At 46.8% G+C, this 22,750-nt stretch overlaps 6 protein-coding genes across 6 annotated transcripts; 3 read left to right on the top strand and 3 right to left on the bottom strand.

Annotated features, from left to right (window-relative positions):
• Positions 1-68: 68 nt before the first annotated feature.
• GGS22DRAFT_6000 (ammonium transporter) lies at positions 69-2,209 on the bottom strand. The gene is made up of 5 exons (XM_047967515.1): positions 1,867-2,209; positions 1,730-1,794; positions 1,210-1,667; positions 849-1,151; positions 69-800 (listed from the first exon to the last, which is right to left on the bottom strand). Exons 1-5 carry the CDS (start codon positions 1,984-1,986, stop codon positions 229-231), a joined length of 1,518 nt encoding a protein of 505 aa, XP_047823751.1. The 5' UTR covers positions 1,987-2,209; the 3' UTR covers positions 69-228.
• A 3,023-nt stretch (positions 2,210-5,232) lies between these two features.
• Positions 5,233-7,329, bottom strand: GGS22DRAFT_183265 (Di-copper centre-containing protein; the record flags this gene model as incomplete). Its single annotated transcript, XM_047964071.1, has 4 exons — positions 5,233-6,432; positions 6,488-6,754; positions 6,847-6,977; positions 7,029-7,329. The coding sequence occupies 4 exons, from the start codon at positions 7,327-7,329 to the stop codon at positions 5,233-5,235; spliced, it is 1,899 nt and encodes a 632-aa protein (XP_047823750.1).
• A 705-nt stretch (positions 7,330-8,034) lies between these two features.
• GGS22DRAFT_149502 (DNA-directed RNA polymerase I subunit RPA2) lies at positions 8,035-12,195 on the bottom strand. Its single transcript, XM_047959148.1, has 2 exons — positions 11,652-12,195; positions 8,035-11,589 (listed from the first exon to the last, which is right to left on the bottom strand). Exons 1-2 carry the CDS (start codon positions 12,114-12,116, stop codon positions 8,329-8,331), a joined length of 3,726 nt encoding a protein of 1,241 aa, XP_047823749.1. The 5' UTR covers positions 12,117-12,195; the 3' UTR covers positions 8,035-8,328.
• A 1,864-nt stretch (positions 12,196-14,059) lies between these two features.
• On the top strand, positions 14,060-15,416 carry GGS22DRAFT_5954 (P-loop containing nucleoside triphosphate hydrolase protein). Its single transcript, XM_047967496.1, has 4 exons — positions 14,060-14,547; positions 14,684-14,756; positions 14,828-14,847; positions 14,942-15,416. Exons 1-4 carry the CDS (start codon positions 14,495-14,497, stop codon positions 15,348-15,350), a joined length of 555 nt encoding a protein of 184 aa, XP_047823748.1. The 5' UTR covers positions 14,060-14,494; the 3' UTR covers positions 15,351-15,416.
• Positions 15,417-18,110: 2,694 nt separating this feature from the next.
• GGS22DRAFT_149488 (chitin synthesis regulation, resistance to congo red-domain-containing protein) lies at positions 18,111-19,347 on the top strand. Its single transcript, XM_047959147.1, has 2 exons — positions 18,111-18,602; positions 18,666-19,347. The coding sequence occupies exons 1-2, from the start codon at positions 18,427-18,429 to the stop codon at positions 18,982-18,984; spliced, it is 495 nt and encodes a 164-aa protein (XP_047823747.1). The 5' UTR covers positions 18,111-18,426; the 3' UTR covers positions 18,985-19,347.
• Positions 19,348-20,966: 1,619 nt separating this feature from the next.
• On the top strand, positions 20,967-22,509 carry GGS22DRAFT_183261 (uncharacterized protein; the record flags this gene model as incomplete). Its single annotated transcript, XM_047964070.1, has 2 exons — positions 20,967-21,163; positions 21,219-22,509. The coding sequence occupies 2 exons, from the start codon at positions 20,967-20,969 to the stop codon at positions 22,507-22,509; spliced, it is 1,488 nt and encodes a 495-aa protein (XP_047823746.1).
• Between the last annotated feature and the right edge of the window lie 241 nt (positions 22,510-22,750).

Genomic DNA, 22,750 nt, shown 5'->3' with positions numbered 1-22,750 from the left:
TGCTTGAAAATGGCATCAAGTACGTAGGGTTTGGTTTTGTTCGGTATACTGACGCCGAGGGTATAAATCTTTCGTACGGGTTCTGTAACTCCGAAGCGCCTCTCCAGATATCGCATAAGCGAGCGAAATACACGCCGCCATTCCTCATTTCCCCTTTATTATAGGGACACGAAAACATAGTGAATTAATTCCGTATCATACAAATAGACCTCCAGACCAAGACCTAGACTAAGTTGCCGATGAAGAGGCCTGTCCAGGATACCCGCGAGAATCCATTAGAGGGATGCTGTTCTTCTCACGGGGGTCAAACGAGTTTCCCGCATCAGCAGAATATCGGCTGTTGGCGTCACCACCTTCAATATCATTGAGAACCTCTCTCGTGAGCTCGACGTAATCGTAGGCAAATTCGCCGATTTCCGCATCGTCGATACCCAGAATCTCGGCTTCTTCGGTCGCTCGGAGTTGGAGACCAGGAATCAGGTTGAGAAGGAAGCAGATTATGCATGTTCCAACAAATGAATAGCACCCTCCGCAAATAGAATCAGCCAGTTGGTATGCCAGCTGAATCCAGTGTTGGTTAACCCAACCGCCTTGAATCACACTATATCCATCGAGATGCGCAATATAGTCGGCAGCAAAGAAGGCGGTGCAGATATTTCCCACAAAACCACCAACAGCGTGTACGGCGAAGATATCCAAAGCGTCGTCAATTCGTACGAGGAACTTGAGCTTGGTAGCATAGTTGGCAAAGCCAGCCCCTAGAACGCCGTAAATTACTGCAGCCCAGGCTGGAACGTAACCTTGGACAAGTCAGACATGTCTCTTCAACATAGCGACGAATAACTTACCTGATCCAGGGGTAATCGCCACAAGACCGGCTACAACTCCCGAACAGAATCCAACCGTTGACCACTTGCCCTCTAGCCTGTAATCGAGCACACACCATGTAATTCCGCCGACACAAGCAGCTAAATTTGTTACAACCGCAGCCATGACAGCGCGTAAATTCGCCGAGAGCGCACTTCCAGCATTGAAACCGAACCAACCGACCCACAGAAATACTGTGCCGACGACGATGTGGGTGACGTTGTGCGGTCGGTAGTTCAGTTCGTGGGTACCGTGACCACGTCGTTTTCCGAGCATCATCGAATCTGCAAGGACGCATATTAGTGCTGACAAGTGAGACCACGGGCGATCATTTAAACTAACATGCAAGGGCAGCTGTGCCAGAAGCAATATGGACCGGGGTGCCACCTGCAAAATCGAGTCCACCCATTTTGTTAGACCATCCGGAAGGGTTCCAAGTCCAACAAGCAATTGGGTCGTAGATTATCGTGGACCAGATGAACATAAAGATGACACACGGTAGCATGCGACCTCGCTCAGCTACAGCTCCTGTCGCGAGAGCTACGGTAATAGCCGAGAACATGCCCTGGTAGACGGCGAAGAGCAGGTCCGGGATTCTCGGAGAACCGACCGAGGGCTGACCCAGTACATCTTTGAATCCGATATTGGTTAAGTCTCCAATATATGAAGACGCAGTGTGAGAGAAAGTCAACGAGTAACCCCAGAAGAACCATTGGAATGTGGTAACGGCCGTAGCCATGACGGAGAGCCATATTAGAGACAAGGCCGATTTGCGACGCGCGAGACCAGAATAGAAGAAGCTTTATTGTTGTAAGTTTATAGACTCTCCAAGTTAACTATAGGTTATGGTGTGGTTTCTTACCCGACTCCTGGGATCATAAGCAGCACGAGAGCTGTGGACGTGATCATCCAGGCGATATCACCACTCTATACCATCCATCCTGTTAGACTCAATCGATCTTCGGCTTGTTTTGGGCGCATTTGAATGCATCAACTAACCTCGTACCATATATTCAAGTCTTCGGTCAACGAATCGCCGCCAGTAGCACCCGTTCCATTATAAGGGAATTTAATTACATAGTCCAACGCGTCGAGATCGACGCCCTCGAGTACGACCATGTTGATAAGCAGCTCGGCGATGAGCCTTCGTAGCGACTGGAATCACGAGGTCGAAAGGGCAGCCGGCTTCACATATGAAGAAGTTAATAAGGTTAAAAGAGTGTCAAGAAGTTGGTTAGAGTCGCAAGGGAAGTGGTCCTGGAAGAATCGAGACGGAGTCTAGATCAAATACCCTAGGTCGGATTCTTCTATCACTAAAAGGAGCCGGGGGGCCAAGAATAAGTTTATGCAAAGGGCGCGGTAGTAAAACTACTAGCTGTTAGTAGTTTAAAAGAAGAAGCAATTCTAAGACAGTAAATTACTCTAGTTTAGGTCAATCGATGCGCCTATCAATCATATCAAAATGAAGAGCAGCTAAATGGGATCGTATGTCGGCAAGTCTAAATCTCGTAGCCAACGTCGACGCCCCAGCGCCCGTAGACCCGGTACAGAGTAAGAGTTTTATTGCTAGCTGGCCATATTACCGATCAGCGTCGTACATGTACGTATGTACATTGACCATTGACGTCTGATGATATGAGGTCCCCTTCCATATGGGGAGATTACATAGGACACAGAGATCAGCCACTTAACAAGCAAGGGCATGACCTGCAGGAATACCGCTCTGTGCCCGCCTCAAAATCGGTGAACTACAAATGGTAGCTCAGCGATTTCGATAGGAGCAGGGATCGAGTCCGACCACCCCGGAGAGATACATACGCATAGTACTATGCGTATGTACTATGCGTATGTACTATGCGTACATACATTATCTGTCGGATGACGGGGGGCGATTGGCTTCAGCCAACCAGCCAGCCTTGACTCTACGTATCCAGCATTGGCAACATCGACGCCACGGGGAAGGCTAAATAAGAGCTGGATGAGCTGGATTCGGTCTTGACGACTTTCGAAACCACTTCTAACGGACTTCGTCAGCTAGGTACTTTGGTAAAGTCTTTAGTTCCGGTGAATTAGATAGAATGGGAATGGAGGACAGCGAAGGTAGAAAGGCTGAAAGGGAAACTTTTGGGAAGACGATAACACAATTCGGGAGGTTCGTGTTACATAGCAAAAACAAGTAAGCAACAAGAGATAAGCAGAATGAAGGTCCACAAATTAAAGTCCATCATTGGGCGAGATTCGCGCGTGGGGTTACAAGTGGAATGGGTGGAGAGGGGTCCCAAGGCATCGGGGAAGCAGGGATATCCTTGACACATTCCATCTCGAGTCCATGCCTCCCTACGATAAGGTTTAAGACTTGGCAGTTGTACCCCAAGACGGATGGGAAGACGCGAATAAGAAATAAATAGCGAAAAATTCAACACTTACGACTTCCCTTGCACGTTTCTATCGTCATATCCCGAGATGGGGAGACGGCGAGACGGAACGGGTTTGAAGGAAGTCTGTGACCAGCAAACGTCACGACTAGTCATACTACAGAGTTGGTACTATTTGCACAACTAATATACGGTAAGTACATACCTAGTACTGCGGTCAAGATATCTATCAGCCCACTTCGGGGGATTTCAGGGGCTAGTTCTTTGACAACCAGCTACCCTTTATCATAGACCGAAATGTTGACCTAGCTAAGCACCTAGCTAAGCTACCTTGAGTATAGACTTCGAATACCTTGGAATTAGAATCGCGGAAAGTTTCATGTGAAGGTCTCGTGTCAACTGTCAACGGTTAACGGTGAACAGTTGTGTTTCCAGCCCCTACAAGGTACGTCGTAGCACAGTACCTACCAGATCGGGAAGGTGATCAATAAACAATGCCTTATGCAGTGCGGAATATAGATCTGGTTCATTCGCCGGGAGCCGGTAGGGGTCCGGGGGATTCCGTGACATGATGGATGCGTTTTCTATCTTACATTAGTTTGAGTTTACAGTTGGGAAGATATCATGAAATATCATGAAATGTTTTGAGGCTGTGTCAGACTCCTAATTATGCACTATTCATCATCTATTGCGGATGAGGTCGATCGAGTCTTGGAATCAAATCCCCACGGACCATCCCCTATTGGTAGATTTTGGCATAGACTGGCTTACCGGGTGGCGTCGCCGTCTCAACGCCATTCAACCACCTACGCAACATTACCTACTCTCTATCAATTAGCGTCTCGAGTCTAATGCTCCCATAAACCTCGAGCTAATGCAGTGTCTCTTCAAACACACCGTGCAGCCGTTAAATTGAGGTCATGACTGAGTAGGTCGAAGATCTTCTTAGGGCTGAAACCTTAACTGCAAGCCAATCGATCGGACCGATGTCCTTTGTTCTATCGAAACGAGTTTCAATATATATGGTTTGATATAATCTCCGGGCACGCGAGAAGGTAACCATGAATAGATATCGTCCATGTTTACACTTGTTAATAGCGTTTAATATCCAAGCTTGATAGCTCGCAAATTTTCTTGTGGAAGACCGACGAATTCAAAAAGCAAAGGCGGTGGCGTTCGGTGCATTGCTCGAAATGGTATCTGCGAATTAACTCTCAGATATAAATATCACGGGCTATTACGCCGACCAGTATCATAAGCATTCGCCTACCTATTTCGGTAGTTAGTTATGTCGAGTGAAAGAGGAAAGTCAAGATATTTACGATAGTTATCCTCAAGGAGATCCTAACAAGCAATTCGCATTTTATTCGCCTGTAATAGCTGTTGGGTATGTTCGTGTAGTCTTCGCCACAGACTCATCGAGTTCTTTATTCCAAAGATCATCTCGCCATTATGGTGAGATTTCCAATTGGCCTTTAATTATGTATTTCAACATGAGAAACTACATATATGATAACTTGAGTTAGAATTGGAAAGTTATTAATAATTGAGAGGTGATGTTGTGGTACTTGGTATTTAGATCCCCTGGCCCCCTACAAAAGGATGGCTCCACCAAAATAACCCCCAATCAAAAACAAGTACATTACCATAATAGGAATACAGATAGGAATTGACAAATGATGCCGACCTTTGGACTATTACGCCAACAGATGATTTTATGACGACATAGGGTGCAAGAGTTTAGTTTAAAAACGATACCTGCATCTTGACAGTAAGCGGCCATTAACCAGTTACCTACTTTGCCGCATCCACGTATAGGTATGTAGAGAAGAGATGTGATTTGTCTATTAGGTTTTAACAAAAGCAACGAAACTATAATCGAATTACATCAAAATATTCTACCTAGTCAGGTCTCAAGGGTGCTGCTATAGGAAATCCACCACATACAACATGGCCAATCCCTCTATAGACCGTCTGAAGCATATGTTTCTTATGAAAATAGATCAAAATGAGGTTCGATTTTACCCCATTCCGAAAGTACGTCTTCTGATCTCGGCGCCTTTACCATCGAGCTAACAATCTGTATATATAGCCCGTCTACTTCATGAACATCGACTGTCTTGCCATTGGCGAGGGAAATTCGTATTTCGAGATTAGACTTAAGGAACGGTTCAACATCATCTGTATGTAAACTCGGCACCTGTCCAGATGCCACCAAATTCATCAACGCCGAGGTCATTGGAACCGTTCCTGTAATCTTTCGATCAGAGTGCATGCTATGCATGCCTCTATGGGCGAAGACTCCTAGCGTGCCGACTAGGCTGGGGGCTATCGGCCATGACAGCGGGTCAGATGGGACTTCTCCTATGAAAAGGTGGATGGAAAAGGAACCACCCATTGCGTGCTTCTTGACTCTTATGTTTGCAATCCACTCACGATACCTTCCATTGACGAAAACGGTATTCATGGCAGGACGAGCCGATGTTTGACTATTCCAAGATAACCCATTCGCTGCGTATAGGCCCCGGCTACTTATATTTGTTTCATGTTTCTTGCCATGTTGGTGACTCCCACCTGGCCTCGTGAGCATAGCAGACGGACTGAAGTTTCCATAAAGCCTATTGATAGTGGTAACAAGTTCCGTGCGACTCTTGTTGACTACCTCGGGGTAGGTATAATTGAAGATCTCATGGTCTCGGACCATATCTGATGTCCAGAAATGTGTTTCATTGGAGAAGAATGGTGTAAGGGGAGTCTGAGAGTCTTCGATTTCTCCCGGAGATGTTGTATGGGAAGAGTAAACAGCAGATTGAGGAGCAACATATGTGTCGTTATGAAGCAATTGCCACATTGCAAAGATCCTGTCGACATTGGTATGATGTAGCCAAAAGAGTGGATCGAATCCCGAATAAGCTATGATGGCAAGATGTCCATAAACGCCCCCTCCTACGGTGTGGATTGCGTCATGGAGAGATTCGACGGAATCGTAGGTGCCATTGTTTCCATTAGGAATCCAAGCTTCGTTGCTAAAGGTCGTATAGTTTGGGTAATTAGAGAACAGGTTATATAAACGTTGTTGGAAACTTGGCAGATGGACGTCTAGCGCATGTGCCACGAATGAATTATTAGATGTTGCGTTAGCACTGTTTATTGGACGTGGTGCTCGCTTTGTCTCTGTCCATGTGTTGTACTTTCGTGGCCCATCATTAGTTTATAGTATTCATCCTCGTAGAAGTTCAACTTACTGGAAAGTCAGGAAAAGTCGATGCGTTAAATGGCCTGAATACGTAGCTGAATAAGGGGTTTGCGATTGTTTGGATACCATTTGGCCCGGATATATTGATAGATGGTGAACCACCAACACTCAGCGGGAGGACACTAACTCCCTCTGGTGGAACGGCGGCCCAGTCCCAGTATGGAATTCGAAAAGCTGTTGCAACTTCCTGAATGCGACCCCGACGATCTGGTGGATATAGCGAGGCAATATACTGAACAATATTGTACAATACTTGCTGAGACCAGGCATAGAATAATTAGCATTATGTTTTGTAGGTAGGCAACAACAACGGTCATAGACGGGATAAATGAGATTCTTTCAGTGTACCTCGTATAGAGCAAGGTAGGGTCTATGCCATGTGGGGAAGAGAATAGACACATGAGTACAGTACCCGCTATGCTCATTGCCAGGAGTCGGATCGACGTCTGCCCATGTCAGTGCTGGAGCACCATGAATGCCTAGCATAGAGTTAGAATATAATATGACTGGTCTTACTCTTTGCTACATACCTGTAATCTGGTACCACGAGAAAGGTTTCTCTTGATCGGTGAACTGCATCCAACTGAGAGCGAGGATGTACAAGTTCCACTTGTCTTCATCCTTCTGCAAGTCTCGAATATCTGGCCGCGGCTGTGCTTTGCCATCGAGACGGGGAACGCCAGTGACGATACGGGACTGGACGGGATCCCGTTTTCGAAGGCGGACATCAGCATTAAACCCGTAGTCATATTGCCCGAGGTGAACGAGATCGGCAACGGCTATAGAGAATAAAAAACATATGACGAGGCAGATCTTACGAACGAGCGACATAGCGAGCCGTCGACAAAAGCTAGAACGGTCGATCCCGGGGATTACTAAAAGACGCACAGAATGGTACTGCAGGGCTGTACAACGCAGATTGGAAATATTAGAGGGAAGGGATTTGAAGAAGGAGTTGAGAAGAAATTATTCAAGGCAAGATATACCTAACTAATTTATCTTCTTGACGAAGAGAAAGAAACCAAAGGAACTGTGTTAGGCCGTTCTTTTCATATGCTAGGGAGGTAAGAGGGAATATGTATGAAGTATTATGTATGATTGATTAAAAGAAAGAAAAATAGGACAAGAGGAAGTCAAGACCTTCGGAGTTCTATGTCGAAGTAGCTTCCTACCCAATGTTGTAGTTTCCTGTGTGCATTGACCAGTACTTAGGTATTTTAGGAAATGGCGACTCGATGCGATCTCGTTATCTCGCTGTTGTCTTTTTACCGACGACTGAGCTTATTCATTGTTACAAACATTGAACACTTGATCAGGCGTAGGTGGTTCCATAATCCGGCGGCCATAGTCAAATCTAGTATTCGTGAATGAAGCCACCTCATCTTAGGACGGGTTCTCTATTCATGATAGAAACTAGAAAATCGATTAGTGTTTGAAGGAAATTAGCTACTTACCTCCGATTCTAATCTCCCAATACCGCATAAACGGGAATATCTTAAATGAAGGGCCTCTCTATAGCCAGGCAAATCTTTCTCACGGGCGGCGCGGTGCACGACAATCGGCGTTGGTAGGGATCCATGGATATGTGTGATACACAACATACAGCCATTCTGAGACATCGCCACGGTTACCTGCATCACTGCCCCTCTGACGATATGATTAATCCCAAGACACTTGAAGGAAACCATTGTGCGTCGTTCATTAAATTCAATTAGACTCCTCTGTATCACTACCAGGATTGTCTATTCCCAAAACCGAAGGCCGGAAACCTCTTAACTCCACCCAATGCCATCCCGTAATAACTTTTTGAATGTATACCTGGCGATATGTCTACGCGGCCTTTATAGCGGGGGGGAGACCGTTTGTTTTCTTCACTGCTGAAATACCTTCCCAGTTTTTCTGTAGCAGCGGGCCTTTTCGCGGAGCATCCTTCGGGTCAACTCGGTATTTTAGCTTGACACCCATAGCAGCTAGCTCAACGTCCAGATACTTCAGAGCACCGGGAACTGCTACTTTCGTAGTGTCTTCGCCTCCAACCCATTGGTTCCCTTGACCATCTTCCCATATTTCACCGGCCAACTTAGTCAAATCAACGTCATTAATCCGATCAAGGCGTGTCGCACAGTTGCGACATCGAACCACACTCGCCGTCTTCTTCCTGCCAACGAAAGGAGATACTGTCGGTTGGATCGACAAAAAGGAGCCGCATCTACGGCAGATCCAGGACGGGGAGTAATCCGAACAGTTGAGGAGACGGTCCTGGAGAAGGAACGCTGTGCCGTGTGCTAGCAGAGCATCTCTCTCCATTTCTCCTACACGAATACCACCTCCCCGTTTTCTGCCCTTGATTGGTTGGCCTGTTGTTGCGACAACCGGGCCCGTGGTTCTTACTTGATATTTGTCGTTTACCATGTGTCGTAATCGTTGGTAATACACAACACCTATGTAGATGTCTGCACCTAACTCCTCACCTGTAATTCCCGAATACATTGGCTCATTCCCGTGGTAATTGTATCCGGCTTTCATGAGCTGGTGGCCGAAGAAATCGGCCGCTGTATTCTCCTCGTCGAAGCGGAAGGGTGTTGAGTCTTGCGCCAACCCATGAAGTGCGCCTGCCTTTCCTGCTAGTGATTCGACAAACATACCGATTGTCATTCGAGAGGGGAAGGCATGAGGGTTGATGATAATATCGGGCTGGATACCGGACTCCGAGAATGGCATATCCACGGACGGCCATTTTTGCGAAGCTACACCCTTTTGGCCATGACGAGACGAGAACTTGTCTCCGATAACTGGTGATCGGGGAACGCGGAATTTGATCGAGATTGTTTGGGCAGGCTCGTTACCTTGCTCACTGCCGATTATTCGCACTTCTTCGATGAATCCTTGTTCTGAGTCCTTGTACTTTTCGTACTTGGTGACACCATCTCGGTTTACCAAATTACCACTATAATCTGCAGAGACCGTGTGGTAGGCAAATATGACGTCGCCTTCCTGAACCATCCGTCCGACATGAGGAAGCCCGTCTTCGTCCAACATTGTCTGCGTCCATGCCTTCACAACGCTGCCTGGAGCAAAGCCAAACATCTTAGTCACATTCTTAGCTGCTCTTGTACGACTTTCTTCCTTAAGAGTGTACTTTTTAGTCTTGTAGATGGTCCCATACCCGAAACCTCGTTCGTGGGCAGACTTGTTTAGAATCATGGCGTCGTCCATATCATATCCCGTGTATGATATGACGGCGACAACCGCATTCATGCCGTTAGGAAAATTATCGAAGCCATATGCATTGTGTAGTGGTGATCTAACAATAGGTGTCTGGCCAGTCTGGATACGATACATTTTGTTGTCCGTCCGGTGGGCTAATGCGGCGCCCGGGGTTCCCATTGTCTGCTTACCCATCTGACATTGATACATATTTCTAGGAGATTGGTTAAAGTCGGAAAAGGGAGTCATATTCGCCAATATCGAAAGTATGTTCGTAGGGTCAAATTCGACATGTGTAGATTCTCCGGACACGACCTCCTGCTCCGTACAAGCAATCGACATATACGGTTGCTCAAGGGGGCCGACAAAATCCTCTTTCTCTAAGGGAAGGTATTTCGTCGGCCTCACCATTCTGGACGCTTCGGAAGACATATATATGCCGGGGTAAGATCCTCCATTGGATGACGGTACATGACCGATCTCGAGATGGACAGGGATGCCATGAGAACCCTCGACTTTCCAGTACCGAAATGTGTCCGCTATTCTGCGTGACTCGGACGGGTGACACCATCCAAGGATCCTCCCGTTCAGCATTACTACGACGCTTTCATCCGTAGCGGCAGATGAAGTATCGACGACACCAAGTTCGGCAGCTAGCTGCGGGATCGTTGAAACATCAAGCGACTTAGTCATGATCTTACACTTATGTGCCAGATGGTTGAGTAGGCCACAAGGGGAACCATCTGGTGTGTGGACAGGGCAAAGGAAACCCCAAGATTCGGGTAACAACTTTCGTACAGTCGTAGTCTTTAATTGAGCGAAGAAACTTCCACGATGAACCATGCGGAAATGGCTTATGAAACGAAGGAAATTGAGCTTCTCCGCAACAACGGTGAAACCTGATACTTGTTGTAGATCCAGACCAGACGGACTCGATAGATTACCGGTTGACATAAAATATTCTAAAGCATTGCCGACGTTCTCATTAGTTTTCTGGAAGAGTTTGATGGGGAAATCTTTCCCAAATTCTTCCGAAGTAAATGACCTTGCAGGGTACTTCCTAAAATAGTCTCGAAGGGCACTGCGAAGACCAACCGAAAGCAGTTCATCCAACCGCTCCTTAATTATCATGCCGTACAGAAATCCGCCTAGGAGAATCTCTTGGTTCTGCGCTGCATCGGGGTTGTCCACCGCACAGTCTCCAGCAACTAAGGCATAGAGCTTTCTGGTCATAAATAAGAGCATACGAAATTTGTCCGAATCCTGTCCTTCAGTGACATTCATATTGCCAAGGTGAACAAGCACAATTCGCCGCAAAAACTCGGTGCCGACTTCATAGTGGGATAAAGTATCAGATACACCCAATACTGGTCGAAATTTCTCCCCAAGGTATGACCGGGTTTGTGCCATTGTGTAGAGTCCATAGGTCTTGTAAGTCCGTAGTAAGAGCTCGACGCGATCCGTGAGGAATGTGTTTAGAATCCCCTTCGAATCGGGGGATCCAATTAGGCCTTCGAATATTTCTCTATCATTAGTTTCCACCAGTGCCTTTAAGATCATCATAACCGGGACTAGGTATTCGTTCTTCCTCCAAGAGAAGCGAAAGGTAACATTTCCGTCATTTAAGTAATGAAGAACGTTCGTTTGGGAAGTTTCGTCTGGTCGTACTGATCTAACGATGATGCCGTAAGGGGTATACGCAGGACCACGATTGGTGAAACTTGGACGGTTGATTGCTAAGGGGAAGTTTCTTCGGTTGACCAGGAGAAGTCGTATTATCTTCTCGATGCCATTGATGACAAAATAGCCACCTAGTTCTTCCGATTCTTCTTTGCGCGAAACCAATTGGGCTGGGCTGTTGTCCCTAAGATGGCAATGCATCGACTAGAGTTCAGTTTAGAAAACAGGCTCGCCATAAGTGGATTGTCAAGAGTCTTGGGTCTTACCTTTACCATGATTGGGAGCTGGCCAATCTCTCGAGTGAACTCTTTCGGATCTCCATCATTTATTCTATACTCAAAAGTAGCAGAAATCTTTCCCCTGTATGACACATGCCGTTCTCTACATTCTGCGGGAAGAATCTCTCTGTTTTTGACAGCGAATTTATTGGTAGGCGGGAGTTGCGACTTTTGGAGGTGTATGCCTTTGTATCTGATCTTCAGCTTGTTCTTCCCAGCTGGTGGAGCGCGCTCGTCTCCATCTAGAAACAATTTTGTGCCAATGTCGGCAAGGCCGTGTGCGATTAGACCATCGTTGCCGAAAAGCGCATCGAAAGACTCGATATGTGGATTGACAGCTTGTTGTAATAGAGGGTACGCAGAATGATCTGTCGGCGGTTCCCTAAATAGCTTCTCTCGGCGAAGAGTATTATATTCGTGATCCCAGCTTGTGCTGGTTGGCTGCGGTGCCATGTTAGCAGCGAAAGAAAGACTCTGCGTCAATTGAAATTTAATGTCAGATGCCTCACGAATTGAGTTCACGTTTGCGAAGCCATCTTTGAAAAAATGATAGCTTTGAACTTTGAAAAAAAAAACCTTATCGTCCAAAAGATTTCAAGGTTCAGCCCCCACCTTTATCACATGACGACCTATCGATAAGCTTTTATCAGATGGACTTACGTACCTAGTTAGCGCGCTCTTTAAGTTCCATTTCGATCTGCCTAGACGTCGGCATTGGAGGTACAAAGGTACATAAAAGGCAGTTATGCAATTGTGTTGGTTGGGGTTGCAGACTTTGTAAGTGAAAGGTACGAATTGGCTCAAAGTTATGTACATATCGAGCTGCTTCCTTAATGGCTTTTAAGTTTATGACTTTTTGGTGGGTTTCAGCTCGATATTTTATAATATTTTGCTCTATAGAAACTTCTAATTCAATCTCTTCCTCATTTTCTTCAAGAAAGTTTGAAAACTTCAAGATCGAGCTTGTCGTCATTGCGATAGATATACACAGGTTATCAGAGCTACCCTGTGTTTAATACGATAGTCCTGTTCTGTTTTAAACAATTCTCAACCACTCATATCTTCCCTAAGCACGAGGTGCGACGTATATGGTTATTATTGCTGTCATCTTGCACCAGTCTTGCAGCCCAACCCCGACCTCAAAGCTACCTGCCGTGCTGCTTGCATCCCGCAGGCTGCCTCGCCTTGGCCCAAATCCGAATTCGTCTGGTGGTAATTGGTAAGTACCAATCTTTGATCTCTTGGTCCTGGATTCTACCCAGTCTACAACTTACCTATCTTCTCTACTTCTGACCCGCCGCATCTGACCTCGCTTGAGGTTGTTCACTACCTGCATCTGAAAGACCCGACCACTTCTGGGACCTCAAACCATAGCCTACCATTCTCGACTTAACTCTTTTGCTACAAACAAGCCGATCTCCGTCCAGTACTCCGGTCAAGGTACCAAAGCACCGCCGCCTTCTCCTCTCCCTCCCCCGTGATCGCTCGCACCGTGCTGCCGAAAGTTGAATTTACCGCAATATCGTCCTAAATAATTTCGTTGAAAGTTACTTAATCTCTTCATACAGCGTACTCCTTCGTTGTTACACCTTGACGCAAAGGGGAGCTAGCTAAGTATACTACCGCTGGTGGAAACAAATCATCTACTCAGCGAAGAAATACGTAAAGCATTACAGGCCCGATACGTTTAGCTGCTTGCTGAGTGTGGGGGAGTTTTGGATACCTTACCCGCCCGAGCAGGTGACGGGTCTCCGAGGCGGCTAGAGTAGCAGTTCGGGAAAACCTCGAGGCGTAAAGTTGCGAGGAGAGCATAAGGAAAGTCTGATTACCGTTATTTTACAGTGCTCCCCACAGAAGAGAGCATAAGCCCTTACTGCTTTCGTTCTATCCCCAACTTCTATACGGCAACCTATTCTGCTATCGCCTGCAGACCTACTAGCTAGGCAAGTCTTACATCTGTTTCCCATCAAGCTACGAGACTAGCAGCCTGGGACCTCTGGGATCAGGACGATACCTCCAAGGGTTGTCCGTGTACGAAACCCTCGCAACCTTCGCAACGGGCCGTTCAATAGCTAATTCCCCATACTCGCAGCTCTCCAATCTTGTTCCCGCCGGTCAAGTTTCCTATCCCGCGCGCACATTAATATCCATTTCCTTTTTTGCTGTGTAGTCTTGTCCACAGCACAGTACCAACCTTACCTACTACATCCTACCACTATCAATTTTTAGCCCATTTGGATTATTGTGGTTCGAAATTGACTGGCCTTGTCGAAACAGACGAATGAAACCCCAGTCTTTCTAGCCGCTGTCCGTTCAGATGCAAGGTCGGCCTTCTATCCCTCCCACTTGGTCACGTCCCAGTTGAAGGCACGGGGCATCATAAGTTCATAACAGCTTGTGCGATCTTCCGTGGTGGGGAATTGTGACCCTCCGTCCAAGGCGTCACCGTCCATCCCGCTTCTATCTTTCATCAAATGCTGCATGTACCTTCACCACCGCTAGAAGCTACCTAGACAGTTCGCATTCACCGAACGCAATTTGCGCCTGGGGCCGACGAACCCGCCGTGAGCGCTACGAGCGAAGACATCGCAGCTCATCGTCATACGAGACATTTTATTCCTAATTTCAGCAAGCAAGCCGAAGCGCAAACTATTTAAAGCTTTTGTTTGAGACAAACCCTCAATCATCTCTTTGCGTCCACCGCGTGTATTTTTTTCTAACCGCCCAGCCTTGCGTGGACCTACAAAACATCCTCGATTTCTACGATACCGGCGATCCAAGAGCTCTCACGTTTTGCTACTGATTAGACACGATTACCTGTAAATTTGGACATGATGGCAGGACTATTCCGAAAAGTGTATGACTGGTTGCTCAGAACGTTCTGGTGAGTCCACGAAAGCTGCGCCCCAGCGCGGGGTCGCGAGATTGTGCCGCTCACCGCCGTACCTGCATGCGCATTCTGCATCGCGACGTCGTCAACTTTCTTACTGGCAGAACATCGCACTAACGACCCCAACTAGGGCGACTGAAATGGATGTCACGATGATAGGTCTGCAGAATGCTGGGAAGACCTCTCTGCTTCGCGTCTTATCGGTAAGTACCCGAAGTCTTCATCCACCTAATTTATAAGCGTCGCTAACGATCTTGTTTCTTTTTTTTTCCAGGGTGGAGAATTTACGATCGAGTAAGCACGAGACCTTCACTAATAGCGTTGATAAACTCGTCACATCGTCAGGCGTCGGTATGATAGACATCGGGTCGGCTAACAGGTCGTGTAGCTCTATTCCCACTGTCGGTTTCAATATGAAGCGCGTACAACGTGGCCATGTGACACTCAAATGCTGGGACTTGGGCGGTCAACCTCGTTTTCGGCCGATGTGGGAGAGGTACTGTCGCGGAGTGAATGCGATCGTGTTCATCGTAGACATCGCTGACCAAGACCTACTGCCCATGGCAAAGGAAGAACTTCATTCCCTCATGTCGCAGCCGAGTCTCGAAGGGATCCCGTTGCTCGTGCTAGGCAATAAGTCTGATCTCCATATTAAGCTCAGCGTGGACGAGCTCATAGACGCTCTAGACCTTAAGAGTATAGGACATCGCGAGGTTTCCTGCTACGGAATTAGTGCAAAGGAGGAAACCAACCTAGACGCGGTAATCCAATGGCTCATGAAGTGGGCGAACAGATGAACTCTCTTTACGCAACACTTGACTTCTGTTCTTTTTATTTCTCCGGCCACCGGGGTATCGTCTCGCTGCCCTTGCGACACTTTCGAAGCATTTTCACGACGCTAATGATATCATGGGATGTAAAAGACGGTTCAACTTCCGGCCGGCGACGACCTAATATATAAATCATCTCTCGCGAGCTTAAATCTGGAGGTGGATGTAACATCAGTATGCCTTCGACATCTCGGGCGCCACCCTCCAGTATCCCCTTTCATTTCATATGCCTCGTCTGCTCGACTCAAATACTGCATAGCCATCGGAGATGGAGTCGACGGTTTCGGAACTCGAAGTGCTAGAAGGGTCAGGATAACATCCGACATGTTCTTTTTCCTTTTATTTTTATTTTCTTCGGCTGGAATATCTTGTCAATTTTTGAAGGTTGCGACGGCGAACACTGCTAGACGTCCAAATATGCAAGCAGGGCGGGCAAGGAAGCATTGGTGTAGTTAGGTGCATTTATGACCAAATCAATCATGACTTGACGACTTCACTCAAACCTAGAAGGCATGCTCGACGGAGTTATATGCACTCCTGTTTGACACGTATGAAGAGACAATTAGCGAAAATTGAGGGCGCGAAAGAGAAAAAAAATATGCGCCCAGCGTGGCGCCGGAGGATTCCTTAAGTCGCCCTAGTAAGGTGTGTGACAAATATGCAGCTCGAGATGGCGTCGGTAGCCCAACACAGGCAAGACAAAAGGGTCAAATTTGCGAGAACAAGGAATAGATAAAAGGTAAAGACCATTTGCATACCAAACTAGGATCAGGACAGCACGAAGAGAAGGAAGGGAAAGGAGAAAAGCGCCGGCGACAAGAGAGGTGCAGGAATAGCGATACTTGAAGGCTACACACAGACCACATTTGATGCGATGATGAGTTGGCAAACCCTCCAGCGAGGCGATGGGAGGGGAATGATTGGCTCACAAGGCGACTATGGACAGCGCAACGTGGACTTCAGGTACCTCAGCAGGGAGCATGTGGGTATGGGATGTATGTATTCATGGATGCATTTGGACGAAAATTGGGTTCGCGGCTACCAGTCAAGTGGTATGCACGAGTTACATCTACGGCAGGTAGAGATCTTACGAGCGAGTCATGTACTTTTGTTTTATTTGGTTGTCTGGTTGTGTGCTGTGTTGTTCGTTCATATTTCTCTTCTCGGGCGAGGTTGCTGCTACAGTTGCAGTTGTGTGTGTTGAGATGGGCGGCATGCCATGGGTCCATGATAATGAATCTACGGAGATTTTTGACGTGGCCGCATGTCATTAGCTAGCGGACCTGCTGCCCTCCGTCCCCTTCAACTCAGCAACTGATCGTCAAATCTCGGGTTCTAGACTAGCTGAGCACAAGATCCTGGTCAAAAAAGACACTACCCAGAAATCAATTCGGAGTTTGTCGAGAAGGAGAAATCAGATACTTATCAATATATCTACCTTGGGTAGTATTGTTTGAATTGGAATATTCTTTCATAATGGTAACCTACTTACCCGATGATTATTCGATTATGGTAAAAACGATCCTATTGCGAATACCATAGGAGGGAGGTACTTGCTTGTAAGGTGCCTCGAATATCATAACGTCAGAGTCAGACATCGGCACTTACTAGGTAGTCCAGGTAGTCCTGCTCCCATGTATACGATGCCGGAAAAGGAATGGAAAAGCGTGCATAGACATAACAGAAAGTGTCGTTAGTAATATAAGACAAGGATGTATTCCTGAGAGAAGAAGCGAGACCGAAGTGTTTACTTCAGGGAAAAGAAAATGTAGATGATCGCAAATCCCCCGCGACTGTAATCATGTTGTTTTGTAAAACCCGACATGGCAGCCAAGGGTAGGTATCGATCAAGAACCATACGCTTGGAGCTCATAGAAACAAATATCGCGCTTTGTCTTCTTTTAGATATCATCGAGGTCTAAGCGACCGATAATCATCATAGCTACCCCAACCCTGAAAGTGAGATGAGAAGATAGTCCTATGTCGGAACTGAGGTCATCCTTTATGAGACTGTAACAGGATAGCTTCGATGTCTGAGACGGTTTCCAAATAGTCTAGAAGATGCGACGCGAGGGAATTTGTATTTCTCGGATTTGACTTATTCCATTGTTGCTGTGACTTGCTCAGCCTTGATTGCGGAGCTAAGGATGGATCTGGCTATAATTCGTCATCTCACGCCCAAGCCACGAGCAGCTAAACAGGTGATTTAAACAAAAAGATCAATGAATACGCAAATACGGTATCTCGTTGCGAAAAGCTTTAATATTTGGAATTCGGAATAGAGTTTTGAAGAGCTGTGCAAGCGAAGGACCAATTGACTTTTGCTCTGCCCAGCTCTGCCCCAAAAGCTCCAGGGCTCCATTCTGGAAAGTTCATTAGCAAGCTTTCAACCAGCTGGTCGGCACGAACACTACATAAACCTTGCACTTGCTAGCACAAATGTAAAATTATGTAATATGAGTATCATGTATCTTCCCATATAAATATGTAAGTAAAGTACAAAAGTGGTACAAGATATGTCAAGGTCAGGCCCTCTAACACGCGTACACAGCCACCATTGGCAGCTAATTGGCACCACTGACACACAATGATAATTCCATAGAAGCCATTCCCGCCTGCCGCGCCAAGTAAGATCCATCCCAAACCGGTAGCCGGCAACTTCCAGCCGTGTCATGCATCGCATTGCGTGTTCATTCTCTTAAGACCGCTCTTTTTCAATAAAGAGCAGTCCTCTCTTCTAAAACGTTTCAAATAAATCCCACTCCGACTTTTTGTCAACATACATAGGTAGATATTAAACTGCCTATCTTTAAAGTTCATACACACAATATACAAAGTACAAACAAATTACTTTAAATCTTCCTCGACGTCATTCCGCATCATACCCTAGCAACAAACGATAACCTTTCTACTTTCGGACATTTTCAGACGGACTTCTCTACCACTGCATCCGAACACATTTAATTGAAGGCTTCTTACCCACCAGCAACAACTTCTGACACATACCATCACAACTCATTCTCGTCGCGCATCGTCAAAAGACATGGCGCCTTTCATCGATCAAGTCGGCGCCCAATTGGCAAAGCGCCAGCGATATTGCAACAATGGATACTACTATGACAGATGGGGCAACTGTTACAGTGCATGGAGTTGGTATGGCCGCTGGATTTTCGCGGCCGTAGTCATCGTTCTCGTTCTTGCCATCTTCATCCTATGGGCGTAAGTAGCTACTCAATCACACATGCCAGACTAAGGATTTATGAAAATTAACATTCACTCTAGATGCATCAACTCTCGCCGTCGCAGACGCCAAGGCCTTCAGCCAATGTATGGCACGGGTTGGATGGCTGGAAATCGGGGCCAGAACGCGTACTATAACAACCCTCAGGGCTACAATAACCAACCTCCTCCTCCCCCTCCGGCGTACGGACAGGCCTACCCGATGGACAGCCAGTACACCGGAACTACATTCAACCGCGACGATGGATACTACGGCCAACATGAGGGTGTTGTGCAACCACCAAAGAATGTCTACAATAACAACAACAGCGGCGCCAAGACTGACTACGCACCTCCCGAGGGACCCCCGCCTAACCGATAGATCAGCAACGAGAACAGACAAGTGGAGAACGACAAATTTCGGACATACCTTGATTGATTTGGTGGTGTAAGGCGTTCAGTTAAAGGGTCGGTTGCTTACTAGGCGTTGGTGACGATGATTGGCATAGGAAATGATCAAGTTGTATGTCTGCATGATGATGCACGTCGTCGGGAAGGGTCACGGGTGGGCAAGAATGAATCTCGTTCATTTGCCTTCATTCAAGCAGGTCACTTTACGTGTATCTTGATCATAATACCTATTGATTTCTGGGCTATCCCGGAAACTGTCTTTAGGTCTTCACTCTGTGAAGTTCACATTCTATTATGATAGTTGTCTAATGACACAGGCTTTTACAACCTGTAACTGAATATTATCTCAAATGTGACGATATTTTCATGCATAATCATCAGTATGATCTATCTGATTTGTTATCAATCAGCTATCCAGGCTGCCAGGTACAGAAGGCAATTGTCAAGTGACGTTTAGTCGTTTTGAAGGTTCATATGCACAGCTAGACCCACTAGAGTTTTCTATGACGATCTCAAGGGAAACAGATCGGCGGGTCCACGGGGAGAGATTCTTCAAAGTTAAAACAACGCTAATCATTGCAGAATGCATAACCCAACCCCGCAAATCTGCATCGTCTTAAGCTCGACCGGTGAACGTACGATATTCATTTTCGGTCTGGTATGTAGCTCTCCACATCGTCTGCTAAACTCAGTACCCTTTCTGCACTGGGTTCGGTCAAGATTGAGTTGCAAACTATTAACATGGCAGCATGGCAAACAAACCCCATCGTTGAGGATTTTGATTGCGGGGTCTGTTCCTCTAATAGTAGTATTACGCCGTATAAAAATAACCAATAGCCTGATTGCCATTGGTCTGGTGCCTGACTATACGAATAAGACGTGGGCGCAGTTCAAGTAATACATAGTAAGCGCCTTTGGGGATCATCCTGACGCCAGCCACAGTCAGAGCACAAAGGAATATAATCCACATGTTCAATGTTGATACAAAGCTGAATTGTTGCCCAGCGGGTTGAAACACCCGACATAGTAGACAAAAACATTGGCAATGACCTCGGAGCCTTGGCAAACGACTGTTCAATCGCTTTTCGTTAACGCAGAATTATCGAGTTAAGAAAATATTAAAGTTAGATGACGAATGCAAGCTTATCGGGACTTCAAGTTTGGTCTTGTCAGGTACCGCTGCCTAGGGCGCATTGTAGGATCGTTTTAGGCAATCTCCATGCTGCATCCCATCTAGCTGGTTAATTGCGACTTGCGTATGAATTGCCATTCTTCCAAACGCCCCCACAATTTTCAGGGACGGCTTGCAGAGCTCTGCAGCGCTCTTACCTCGCTTATTGCGTTCAGATTGCGGATTTACATACTACTACAGCGATCCCTAGCAAAGCCTAGGAATTTTCCCTGTCCCCTCTCTCCAGCCTTCCTTGAGGCCTTTGCGTCCTTTACCTTTTTTTTTTCTTCCTACGCACCATTGCGCGAAATTTCTCTGTCATTATTGATTCTTTGTTTTTGGCGATATACCTAGTTATATCGTTTTTACGCTCCTTTTCTACATCGAATTGCTTTGATATTCATACCTTCATTCATTGGATAGGCAGCGGGTTCAACTTCGCCTTTGATTATCCCCTATTATCACGCTTACCCTCAAAGCCACGCCGAAACAACGAGTCACGAGCGAAACATCGTCATACCCTTGATTTAAACTGAGAAATTCACGAGCTGGGAAGACCAATTTAGATTTGTGTTGGTGTCTATCGTGTTTGCTTTTGAGCAAGGTGTTACTCCCACGGGTTGGGGATATTATTATTACTCTTACCACTATTTGTCGGTATTTTCATGCTATGGATCTTTAACAATTCGCAATTCGATCATCTCCCCGAAAAACGACGAAATTCCTCCAAAATCACATTCATTTAGCACGGCACCGTAACGACGTTTGTATTGGAGTACGTGATGCCGCATATCGGCGTGTTGATGGAGCGTAGTCTCCAGGACCGGAGCTTCAGGGATGCCTTCGTAAATCTGCTTGCGCGAAGTGCAGTTGCCGCGATTGAGAAGCGTCAGACGGTTGACGGCATCAAAGGCGATATTAAAGACGCCAAGACCGCCTTCTCAAGTTGGGATAATTGCATGCAGGCCAGCTTTTGCAAGTACGATCAACCCAATCCAAAACCCGCATTATCTCATAAATCTAACGTTCAATAGGTGGCCAGTAATTGCTGTAATCGTTATTGGTGGCCTGATCATTCTTTCCATCGTTTGGTGCATTGCTCGGTGTCTCTGCTGCGGCCTTTCGTGTTGTTGCGAGTGTTGCTATTGTCTCAAGTGCTGTGGTGAGTGTTGTGGATGCTGTGATCCACCTCGAGGCAAGCGACATAAGTATCTCGATGAACCATTTGTCCCTCCACACCATGCCGAAAACCAGCAATATCGCTCACAGGCACCAATGACGCCAAGCTTTACCCCGGCACCAGCAACAGCACCGGTGTCCGATGTACCTCAATATGCCATTTTTGACGACCATAGTAAGAAGGATGCGGACTCTTTGCCTGCCATGCCGAGTTGGGAGGGCGCGCAAACACAGAAGGTCTTGGTCGAGGATGATTCCGTCGAGATGGAGCCTTTGAAGAAAACTGAGAACCAGAACATGGCTCTCAGTGCGAACAATCTATCCCACCCGACGACGCCAAGTCCTGTTTCTCCTGATAATAGAAACCCCTATGGTCCGCCTCCCGCACAAGGCGGCCCTAACGGATATGGGGCACCGATGCGATCTGGAACAGATCCGTACGCGGCGAATGCGCAAGGATATGACCAGTACGACTACAATGGTTACGGACAGGCTACACATGATAATTCGAATCAAGGATATGGCATGGCGGCAGCTGGAGTAATGAGAAGCCAAACACCTCAGCAGGATTACAATAATGGATATAATAACGGCTATGGGAGAGGGGCTGATCAGGGATATCCACAATCGCGAACTCCGAGACCGTATGACGAATATGGACGTAGTGGAACTCCTGGTGCTCCCCCTAGCTACCGCACTGCGCCGAGCGTGAACAACGCTTACAACAATCCCGCTCGGATGGGATCACCTGGTCCAGGAGCAGCTTATGGGTACGATAACCCGACCCGTATGCGATCTCCCGGTCCTCAAATAGGATTTGAGTATCCTCAGAGGTCTCAAACAGGTACACCCAGCAGCTATAACAGGCACCCAGCGCCTTACCGACAATACTCAAACGATTCCAACCGACCTCTGGTACAACCGGCACAGGAACAACAATACTCGGACAGGTCGGGACCAGTATCACCAATCCAAAATACTGGCGGATTTGACTTCAGTTCGGGTTATAGCCGACCTACGAACACAACCCCGGTCCAGACAACGCCGAGTGGAGGAGCGGCGTACCCTGGCTACCGTACATACAGACCCCCTGGAGGAGGAGCTCAGCAGCAGCAACAACAGCAGGATAACTGGAACGGGGCGTAATGAATGAAGAAGAAAAAAGATTCGGCTCGTCGAGATGTAACAAGATTTACAGGCGCTTATGGGCCTAGGATTCTTCTGGAGAAGCATGTGCGTTGGGCTAAAATTCTACGAACAAAGGCGTTTTGGGGATGATCATCTGCATACCTGCATATCTGCATAGCATGATGAATTTTCTGATAGAGAGATAAGGCTTGCTGTACAATTGATTTTTAAAATTTTTTCCTGGTATGTTTGTCTTTTG

The sequence above is a fragment of the Annulohypoxylon maeteangense genome (assembly GCF_022496945.1).
Source record: "Annulohypoxylon maeteangense strain CBS 123835 unplaced genomic scaffold GGS22scaffold_1, whole genome shotgun sequence".
Classification (NCBI taxonomy): Eukaryota; Fungi; Ascomycota; class Sordariomycetes; order Xylariales; family Hypoxylaceae; genus Annulohypoxylon; species Annulohypoxylon maeteangense.
Note: the sequence above shows the minus strand (reverse complement) of the source record. Positions and strands in the feature narration are given on the sequence as shown.

Bases quoted from the DNA above. Each gene is read 5' to 3' on its own strand.
- GGS22DRAFT_6000 (XM_047967515.1), bottom strand. From the start codon at position 1,986: ATGGTCGTACTCGAGGGCGTCGATCTCGACGCGTTGGACTATGTAATT. The intron at 1,668-1,729 runs GTAAGAAACCAC...ACAACAATAAAG, and splicing joins CTTATGATCCCAGGAGTCGG to CTTCTTCTATTCTGGTCTCG. The intron at 1,152-1,209 runs GTTAGTTTAAAT...GCGTCCTTGCAG, and splicing joins TGGCACAGCTGCCCTTGCAT to ATTCGATGATGCTCGGAAAA.
- GGS22DRAFT_149502 (XM_047959148.1), bottom strand. From the start codon at position 12,116: ATGGCACCGCAGCCAACCAGCACAAGCTGGGATCACGAATATAATACT. The intron at 11,590-11,651 runs GTAAGACCCAAG...ACTGAACTCTAG, and splicing joins AGCTCCCAATCATGGTAAAG to TCGATGCATTGCCATCTTAG.
- GGS22DRAFT_5954 (XM_047967496.1), top strand. From the start codon at position 14,495: ATGATGGCAGGACTATTCCGAAAAGTGTATGACTGGTTGCTCAGAACG. The intron at 14,757-14,827 runs GTAAGTACCCGA...TTTTTTTTCCAG, and splicing joins CTCTGCTTCGCGTCTTATCG to GGTGGAGAATTTACGATCGA. The intron at 14,848-14,941 runs GTAAGCACGAGA...CAGGTCGTGTAG, and splicing joins GGTGGAGAATTTACGATCGA to CTCTATTCCCACTGTCGGTT.
- GGS22DRAFT_149488 (XM_047959147.1), top strand. From the start codon at position 18,427: ATGGCGCCTTTCATCGATCAAGTCGGCGCCCAATTGGCAAAGCGCCAG. The intron at 18,603-18,665 runs GTAAGTAGCTAC...CATTCACTCTAG, and splicing joins GCCATCTTCATCCTATGGGC to ATGCATCAACTCTCGCCGTC.